The sequence below is a fragment of the Herpailurus yagouaroundi genome, unplaced genomic scaffold, assembly GCF_014898765.1.
Source record: "Herpailurus yagouaroundi ecotype Mexico unplaced genomic scaffold, PumYag 29, whole genome shotgun sequence".
NCBI classification, from domain to species: Eukaryota; Metazoa; Chordata; class Mammalia; order Carnivora; family Felidae; genus Herpailurus; species Herpailurus yagouaroundi.
In genome coordinates this window covers 65524443-65533274 of record NW_024412377.1, presented here as the reverse complement: position 1 = coordinate 65533274, position 8832 = coordinate 65524443, and the positions used below count along the sequence as shown (strand labels likewise).

Here is an 8832-nt window from a genome sequence, read left to right as displayed (position 1 = left end):
TTCTGGCAGCCTCAGGTATTCTTTGACTTGTAGGTGCATCACTACAGCCCTGAGTTCATCTTCGTATCATCTATGCATTGTCTTTCTGTCCAAATTTCTCCTTTCATAACAATGTCAATCAGAATGGATTAAGGCCTACTGCAATGACCTCAGTTCAACTTAATTATCAGTAAAGACCCTATTTCCAAATAAGATCACATTCTGAGATACTGGGTTAGGACTTCAACATATCTTTTTTAGGGGAACACAGTACCACCAACCACTAAAAATAGTGGCCTTCATCTTTAAAAGTGCCATAGTCCTCACTACTCCACACTGATTCCTTGAATCTTGAGGCAAGGGTCACAACATATAGCTTTAAATTTATAATCTCTGCCTTACAACTGAGAGACCATGATGGGAACAAGAAACTTAGTAGGCCCTAGTCACACACTCCTCCATTTTGCAATTTAGATTGTGTTATGGGGCTCAAAAAGTGGGTATGTCTTCTATACTCCCTCTTTTCCCTTCCAGTAGCTTGCAGATGGTGATGAAATTGAAGTCATACATGTTAGGAACTTGGGTCCAAATCAACAGGTTGGATCTGACCACAGTCCAGGAATACTTGTGTGAGATTTTACATGAATGCAAAACTCATAGGTTGCCTCTCTTCTAGAGTTTGCTCAGGTCCCCAGCCTACTTTCTTCCTTAACCCTGAAACAGTAGGTACACAAACCAGTGACAAGCTTTGTGACTATGTTCTTACCACTCTACCAGGCTACTTCTCTGAGCCTGTTTCCTTTTCTGTAAGATGCATCAAGAATCAAGCCGGGATGGTATAGATCAGTGGAGCCCTAGGTGCTCTCAGGTGAGAGTGGGGTGAGGAGTAAAGTGGAGAGCAGAGCCCTCTGCCTTGGACAGGGCCACAGCTGTTGGCCTAGTCTGAAAGAAGGTTTTCTGTTGTAAGTTTGAAAATTGACAGATCAGTTTTTTTCAAATAACATCACTCTAAGGAATCTCTACTTTTAGCAAGTTCCTCAGGTGATCGTTACCAGGAAAGTTCAGGAACGATTAAACTATTAAGATTTCTAAGGGCCCCTGCAGTCTTTAGACAATTTTGTCCTAAAACTAAAGACCAAAAACTTTGGAGGGTTAGAAGGAATGAATTCACCAAACTACAAGTGGATCAATTTATTAAGTAGGAGGTGGAGAAAGTGAGGCACAAATAGAAGTATGCAACACCCAAACTGAACCGAATCTGAGATTCCTGAAAAAACATGTGTCGGTCACACAATTGGCCACTTCCTCCGACTTGTCAGGGAAGATGAGGGAATAAGTCAGGTGACAGGACAGGTGGTTGCTCCTGGGGATGGGAATGATCTCTGCGGAACTTTCAAGGCCAAGTCTCAGGCTCAGGATCGAGACCTCATAGCAGATGCAGCCAGACCCAGCAAGATGGCTGCGACCGTGAAGCCCTGGGCAGCGATCCGGGTGCGCATCATGAGCTGAGAGCGGTGGCTCTGACCCCGGTGGAAGCAGTAGAGGCCGTAGGTTAGGGCGGCCGCCGTGCCCAGGCAGCCTGAGGAAGGGACAAAGCAAGTACGGAGTGGCAGGTTTCGACCCCGTAGGCCTCTCCCCGCTTTGGATCTCCTACCAGAGGGTGGAGAGCTCAGAAGAGAGACCGAGGGAAGGCGGGTGGAGCCGAGTGGGAGGATTTGGTCGAGGTAGGGTCCTCCTAGTTATAGGGCTCGCCCCACCTCAGCGCCCCCCAATCCCGCCCAGCTCCAATCAGATTCACCCCTCACCGCCCGGCCACTTCGCCACAACTCTGGTCCACTCTCACTCAGGTCCCCCTTGGCTTTCCTGGTCCTCCCCTAATTCATTCCCTCAGACATCACTATCCTCTCGGTCTACAGTTCCTACAACACCTGCTTACCTATGGGTACCATCGGGTTCTCGCGGGTCTTGCGAAGGAATTTTTCCTTGAAGCTTTCTGGAGTGCTGTAGACACTGGGGCTAAAGCCCTCAATGACCGGGGGCTGTGATGGCTCAAAGGGTGCCTCCGGAGTCACAGGGCCAGGAACCGCCATGTCCCCGCAACAGCTGTAGGAGAAAATAGGGACGCTAAACCCCGCCTCCTGATGAGGTCATGAAAAGGGCGGGGGAAAGGACTTTGCTGAGCATTGTACGCAGGCGCTAACCGCTCATTGCATTCTGGGAGTCGTGGTAAACTGCACGATATCGCTAAGGGGAGAACTACGTTTCCCAAAAAGCCTGCACAGCCCTGGCGCGCATATGCCGGAAATAGTCTGCTGCACGAGGTGCTGCGAGTGAGAGGAGCCCAGTTGTAGTTGCCGGTGCCGTGGTCACCGCAATGCCCAAGGCCAAGGGGAAGACGAGGAGACAGAAGTTCGGTTACAATGTTAACCGGAAGCGTCTGAACCGAAATGCTCGACGGAAAGCAGCGCCGCGGATCGAGTGGTGAGGGGCCGGGGTTTAGGAGGCGGGGGACCTCTGGTGAGACGGCCTGCGAGATGACGGTTCCGTGATCTCTTTCTTTGCCCGTAGCTCCCACATCCGACATGCCTGGGACCACGCTAAATCCGTGCGGCAGAACCTGGCCGAGATGGGGTTGGCTATGGACCCCAACAAGGCTGTGCCCCTTCGTAAGAGAAAGGTACTCACATGGCAGAGTCCCGGCCCTTGACCCCTGCTTCCCGCCGTACTTAGCTGGGTTTCAGAACTTCATCCTGTCTATTCCCACGCTCACGCTTTTCTGGGTTTGCGACCTTCCCACAGCCAACTCGGGCAGCCTGCACTGACTGTGGATGAATGTCTTTTTACCGCTACGCTCAGACTTCTCAGCACACGTTGGACCAGGGTTGGAGCTGCCGCCTTTTCTTCTCCATTCATTTTTCCCTCCGAAATTAACCTGTTTGGGTCCCTCGTCATCTCAGGGGTGTTTTCCAGAACTTATCTTTTTCTGCCCTTAACTTTCCTAGTAAGGGCTCTCCCAGATTTTGGGATCTTTACTTCCTCTTCCTTACACCTTCCCTAGTCATCCTGGTCTGAGGCTCCCTTATTAGTTTCTCCCAAATAGGTCTTTTTCTGGACCACCCTTTCAAAAATGGCACACCTTTTTACCCAGTAGTTTCTTCCCTGCTTTAATTCATAGCACTTGTAAACACTTGATATTTTATATATTTGTTTATTGTCTGTGCCTCTTTACCCCAGCATAATCTCCTTGGAGACAATTTTGTGTTTTGTTCACTATTAAACCCCCAGTGGTTCTTAGGATGTGACTAGTGCTCAATAGTTAACCTAATGAATGGGCTTGCTGATTGGATTTGTCCCATTGCTTTTATTTTTTTTTATGAATATAAATTTTTATGAATTTAAATTTTTTTATGAATATAAAAATTTTGTGTGAATATAATTGTCAAATTGGGTCAAATACAACACCCATTGCTCATCCCAACAGGTGCCCTCTTCAATGCCCATCACCCATTTTCCCTATCCCACACCTCCCCATCCTCTTAGTTTGTTCTCTGTATTTAATAGTCTCTTGTGGCTCGTCTCCCTTCCTCTGTTTGTATCTACTTTTTTTCCCCTTCCCTTCTCCCATGGTCTTCTGTTCAATTTCTCAAGATCCACATATACATGAAAACATAAGATATCTGTCCTCTGACTGACTTATTTCACTCAGCATAATACCTTCCAGTTCCATCCACATTGCTGCAAATGGCATGATTTCATTCTTTCTCATTGCCAACTAGTATTCCATTGAATATATAAACCACATCTTCTTTATCCATTCATCAGTTGATGAACATTTAGGCTCTTTCCATAATTTGGCTATTGTTGAAAGTGCTGCTATAAACATTGGGGTATATGTGCCCCTATGCATCAGCACTCCTGTGTCCCTTGGGTAAATTCCTAGCAGTGCTATTGCTGGGTCATAGGTTAGCTCTATTTTTAATTTTTTGAGGAACCTCCACACTGTTTCCAGAGCAGCTGCACCAGTTTGCATTCCCACCAACAGTGCAAGAGGGTTCCTGTTTTCCCACATCCTCACCAGCGTCTGTAGTTTCCCGATTTGTTCATTTTAGCCACTCAGACCGGTGTGAGGTGGTATCTCACTGTGGCTTTGATTTGTATTTCCCTGATGCTGAGTGACGTTGAGCATCTTTTCATGTGTCTGTTGACCATCTGGATGTCTTCTTTGGAAAAGTGTCTATTCATGTCTTCTGCCCATTTCTTCACTGGATTATTTGGTTTTTGGGTGTTGAGTTTGGTAAGTTCTTCATAGATACTAGCCCTTTGTCCGATGTCATTTGCAAATATCTTTCCCCATTCCATCGGTTGTCTTTTAGTTATGTTGGTTGTTTCGTTTGCAGTGCAGAAGCGCTTTATTGTTATGAGGTCCCAATAGTTCATTTTTGCTTTTAATTCCCTTGCCTTTGGAAATGTGTCAAGTAAGAAATTGCTGCGGCTGAGGTCAAAGAGGTTGTTGGCCTGCTTTCTCCTCCAGGGTTTTGATGGTTTCCTGTCTCACATTTAGGTCTATTTTGAGTTTATTTTTGTGTATGCTGTAAAGAAGGTGGTCTAGTTTCATTCTTCTGCTGTTGCTGTCCAGTTCTCCCAGCAACATTTGCTAAAGAGACTGTCTTTTTTCCACTGGATGCTCTTTCCTGCTTTGTCAAAGATTAGTTGGCCATACATTTGTGGGTCCAATTCTGGGTTCTCTATTCTATTCCATTGGTCTATGTGGCTGTTTTTGTGCCAATACCATACTGTCTTGATTACAGCTTTGTAGTAGAGGCTAAAGTCTGGGATTATGATGCCTCCTGCTTTGGTTTTTCTTCAATATTACTTGGGCTGTATGGGGTCTTTTGTGGTTCCATACAAATTTTAGGATTGTTTGTTCTAGCTTTGAGAAGAATGCCAGTGCAATTTTGATTGGGATTGCATTGAATATGTAGATTGCTTTGGGTAGTATTGACATTTTAACAATATTTATTCCTCCAATCCATGAGCATGGAAAGTTTTTCCATTTCTTTGTGTCTTCTTCAATTTCCTTCATAAGCTTTCTTTAGTTTTCAACATATAGGTCTTTTACATCTTTGGTTAGGTTTATTCCGAGGTATTTTATGGTTCTTTGTCCCATTGCTTTTAGACAGGTTTCTTTTTATTCCTTCATGCCAGAGTAAAATGGCACTACTGTTTCTTGATCAAATAAATGTGAGGCTATTGGTAAGCACTGTCAGGTTGCTCGTCTTCATAGAAAAGAAGTCATCTAAAAAAAAAAAAAAGTCATCTGCTCCTCAGTGTAAATTATGAAGAGCTTTCATATGCATTGTTTCACTTGATTAGCACAGATGAGGTGAGGTAGGCAAAGGATATTATGCTGATTTTATAGATAGGCACAGAAAGATTAATTGCTTGCTTGAATCCCTTTGGGGAACCATAAAGCCTCTGGGGCAATGGTTCTCTCTGTCATTTCTTCCTGCCTGAACTTGTGTAGGGATTTTTGTGGGTAGTGCAGTTGTGTGAGGAGGGCAGGAACCTCTAGAATTTTCCCTCATCTGGGATCCTTCCTTTGTATACTGGTCTCACAACTTCTGTTCTCTTCAGGTGAAGGCCATGGACATTGATGTAGAGGAAAGGCCTAAGGAGCTTGTGCGAAAACCCTATGTGCTAAATGGTGAGTGCTGGTCACATTCCTCTAGGTCACTATCCTGCACAGCCAGGGCTAAAAAGGGCCTCAGATGTCTTCATTTTACAGATGGAGAAACTGAGGTTCAGAGGGAAGAAGGGAACTGGTCCAGGGTTCACAAAGTTAATACTGCGTCTCTAACTGGGACATTTTCAGTCTACTTACTAAACTCCAGTGTGTGAAGTGAGGTCAGAGATGTTCAGGGAGGATGTAGCCAGGTGCCTTAAGAGAATAGAAAAGAAACCATTAAGTCTCAGGCACATGTTCAGCTTGTCATGAATTTAAGGACAAACAGATTTTTATAGAGATTCCACCATCTCATTTAATCTTTTCATTGACAAGTCAATTTTATGTATATTAAGGCTATAGAGGCTGAATATTAAAATAGAGCAGAGTAAAATCTGCAGGGAAGCAGGTATACTCTGAAATTCTCCACCCATCCTTCTTACCTGTCCAAGATTTTTAACAGTTCTCCTGAAGGTAAAAGGGTTTTATGAGACTGACGCGCTACCTACTGTGCTAAGGAGGCACCTTTAAGGTAAAAGGGTTTTAAATGGCCAGACATTACATAGAGAATTCTTGAGTTCCTATTATTAGTTCATCAGTGATTCTCGTAAGAATTAGTACACAGGATTGCATAAATAAAACCAGGTGTACTTATTGTAGTCAGAGTTAATCTTAAAAAGTTTTACTTCTCATTCTCTAAAAAATTTTTTTAAATTATGGTAAAAAACATAATACATAAAGTTTACTATCTTAATCATTTTTCATTAAATAGCTCAGTAATGTTAAGTATGTTTATGTTGTCATGTAGCAGATCTCCAGAACTTTTTCATCTTCAAAACTGAAACTCTACCCATTAAACAACTAATCCCCTTGTTCCTGTCTCCCCACCCCAACCTTGCCCCTGGCAACCAAGTCAAAGATATTCTTGACCATAAGCAATTTAGCATTTAACCCTTTAATAACATTTGACCACCTTCTTTCTGTGAGCTATTTTTCACATTGAGAAATGGGGAGTGTTTGCCTAACGATTTTATTTTATTTTTTTTTTAAGTTTTTAAATTTATTTTGAAAGAAAGGAGAGGGAATCAGCAGGGGAGGGACTGAGAGAATGGGGGACAGAGGATCTGAAGTGGGTTCTGTGCTGACAGCAGCAAGCCCAATGCCAGGCTTGAACTCATGAACCATGAGGCCATGACTTGAGCCCAAGTCGGATGTCTAACCGACAGAGCCACCCAGTCCCCCCTGCTTAGCTGTTTTAAAAGCGAAGCCATAATTGCCTCCACAGCTTGGCTTTTTACCTTACATAGAGCAGTGAGGTTCCAGTGAGACCCAGCCTCAGGCCCTGGTTCCTGCGGCGTTAGTTCTCATTCACACCTTTCCATTTCACATTATTGTTGTAACACTTAAAGAAAAGAAATTCTCGGGAAATTTTAGAGATGGAAGGGAGTCCCAACCTCTGGTAGGCAATGTATCTTCATTTCTGTCCCCACGACCTGGTACTAAGTAGAGATTATTAGTTTGGTACCTGTCTCTTACCAAGCTTAGACCCAAAGAGATAAGACTTGCCTTTTAGGTAGTTGTAAAACTGATAGATGGTTGTGTCATAGGCACAGCCTGAGATCCAAGGGGCTGAAGAGTACCGAATTGGGGATGAAGAGGCAAAGCCTGATGGCCATCTGATGGCCATGGTTTGGGATTAGGTGAAAGAATGACTGGGCAACCAAAAAGTACAGGAGGCAAAACCTCTTTTCCTGTTTCTTGGCTTCTCTCACCCCAGACCTGGAGGCAGAAGCCAGCCTCCCAGAAAAGAAAGGAAATACGCTGTCCCGAGACTTGATTGACTATGTACGTTACATGGTGGAGAATCATGGTGAGGACTATAAGGTGAGTAGTTTGGGCCCCACGGGAAGAACCACTTGAGTCTGTTGGGAAGGTACCCTGGACAACTTGGGGTCTGATCTTCTTGACTCTTGCCTGAGACTGAGTTGAAACAAAGAAAGGAAAGAGAGACTTAAGGAAATTGATCTCATTGACAGATGCTTATAGCTGGGATAGACTGACTGGCCTGTGATTCATATCCCACTCACAGATATGCTGTTTTGTTTGCATGGTATTTTTAAAGAACTTGAACTAGTTGCTATTTTAATTATGGGAGGTTTCAAATAAAAATTCACGTTTTTGACTTCTCTTAAAAATTGAAAAATCTGGCTGCACTGGACTCTGGTGCCCAAGTGGGATCAATGGCTGTAGATGGAGCATTAGCTATTCCTCTGGCCCTAGCTCCTGCCTGGTCCCCGAGGGCATTTGCACCCATTTCCCCACATACACCATGGTTTTTGAGGTGAGGAACCTGAACCTCGGGGATATGAGGTGGCTTGCCCAACTCAGGCAGAACTAGGGGTTGAACTGTGCCTGTCCAGCCCTCCTCAAGTGGCCCTTCTCCTTTCTTAGGCTATGGCTCGGGATGAGAAGAATTACTATCAAGATACCCCGAAACAGATTCGGAATAAGATCAACGTCTATAAGCGTTTTTACCCAGTGGAGTGGCAAGCCTTCATTGATTCTTTGCAGAAGAATAAGATGGAAGTTGAGTGAGTGGCTTATGCCTGCCCCAGGCTGAGGCCTCCTCCTGGACCAAAGAAACTGGAAGCCAGGGTTTAAGGCAAGAAGGGGCATGTGGCTAGATGAGGCTGGCCAAACCCCATGGAATCAAAAGGTCACACACGCACACACACACACACACATACACGCTCCCCTCTCTGGGGAAGGAACAGTCTCCATGAGGTTTCTTAGGGCCCTGGGAAAAGCCAGAACCTAATGTTTTCAGAGTGGGTGGTTTGTTTACATATAATATGTACATAATAAAATAAGGCTATTTTATTTCTCTGACGGTTATGTGTTTCCCCTCCCAGCCAAGCCCTGGGACTGCCCCTGTGAAAACCAACTCAACCAGGGCAGAGGCCGTCCAGCCCTTTGTGTGCCACATTGCCATGCCCTCTTAGTTGTGGCCTCCCTCCTCTTCTCACTTGTTCAGTTCCATTGCTCTGCCTTGGTTTTCTGCACAGCATTAACCCTTCCACAGAAGCCTGCCAGCAACCCTGGACTGCTCAGAGGGGTCTGTCTTGCCAACA

General features: G+C 44.8%; 2 protein-coding genes across 3 annotated transcripts; one reads left to right on the top strand and one right to left on the bottom strand.

The window, feature by feature from the left end:
• Positions 1 to 1155: 1155 nt before the first annotated feature.
• Positions 1156 to 2109, bottom strand: HIGD2A (HIG1 hypoxia inducible domain family member 2A). Its single transcript, XM_040445885.1, has 2 exons — positions 1916 to 2109; positions 1156 to 1558 (listed from the first exon to the last, which is right to left on the bottom strand). Exons 1-2 carry the CDS (start codon positions 2067 to 2069, stop codon positions 1392 to 1394), a joined length of 321 nt encoding a protein of 106 aa, XP_040301819.1. The 5' UTR covers positions 2070 to 2109; the 3' UTR covers positions 1156 to 1391.
• Positions 2110 to 8585, top strand: NOP16 (NOP16 nucleolar protein). Of its 2 annotated transcripts, none has more exons than XM_040445863.1 (5): positions 2110 to 2460; positions 2548 to 2656; positions 5614 to 5683; positions 7479 to 7585; positions 8241 to 8585. In XM_040445863.1, the coding sequence occupies exons 1-5, from the start codon at positions 2354 to 2356 to the stop codon at positions 8319 to 8321; spliced, it is 474 nt and encodes a 157-aa protein (XP_040301797.1). In that variant the 5' UTR covers positions 2110 to 2353; the 3' UTR covers positions 8322 to 8585. The 2 variants fall into 2 exon arrangements, with proteins under 2 accessions (XP_040301797.1, XP_040301788.1); XM_040445854.1 differs by having other exon boundaries at positions 8153 to 8585.
• Positions 8586 to 8832: the final 247 nt, after the last annotated feature.

Coding starts and splice junctions, on each gene's coding strand:
- NOP16 (XM_040445854.1), top strand. CDS start 2,354: ATGCCCAAGGCCAAGGGGAAGACGAGGAGACAGAAGTTCGGTTACAAT. Junction 2,657..5,613: donor TGCCCCTTCGTAAGAGAAAG/GTACTCACATGG, acceptor TGTTCTCTTCAG/GTGAAGGCCATGGACATTGA. Junction 7,586..8,152: donor ATCATGGTGAGGACTATAAG/GTGAGTAGTTTG, acceptor CTCCTTTCTTAG/GCTATGGCTCGGGATGAGAA.
- HIGD2A (XM_040445885.1), bottom strand. CDS start 2,069: ATGGCGGTTCCTGGCCCTGTGACTCCGGAGGCACCCTTTGAGCCATCA. Junction 1,559..1,915: donor GAACCCGATGGTACCCATAG/GTAAGCAGGTGT, acceptor TCCCTTCCTCAG/GCTGCCTGGGCACGGCGGCC.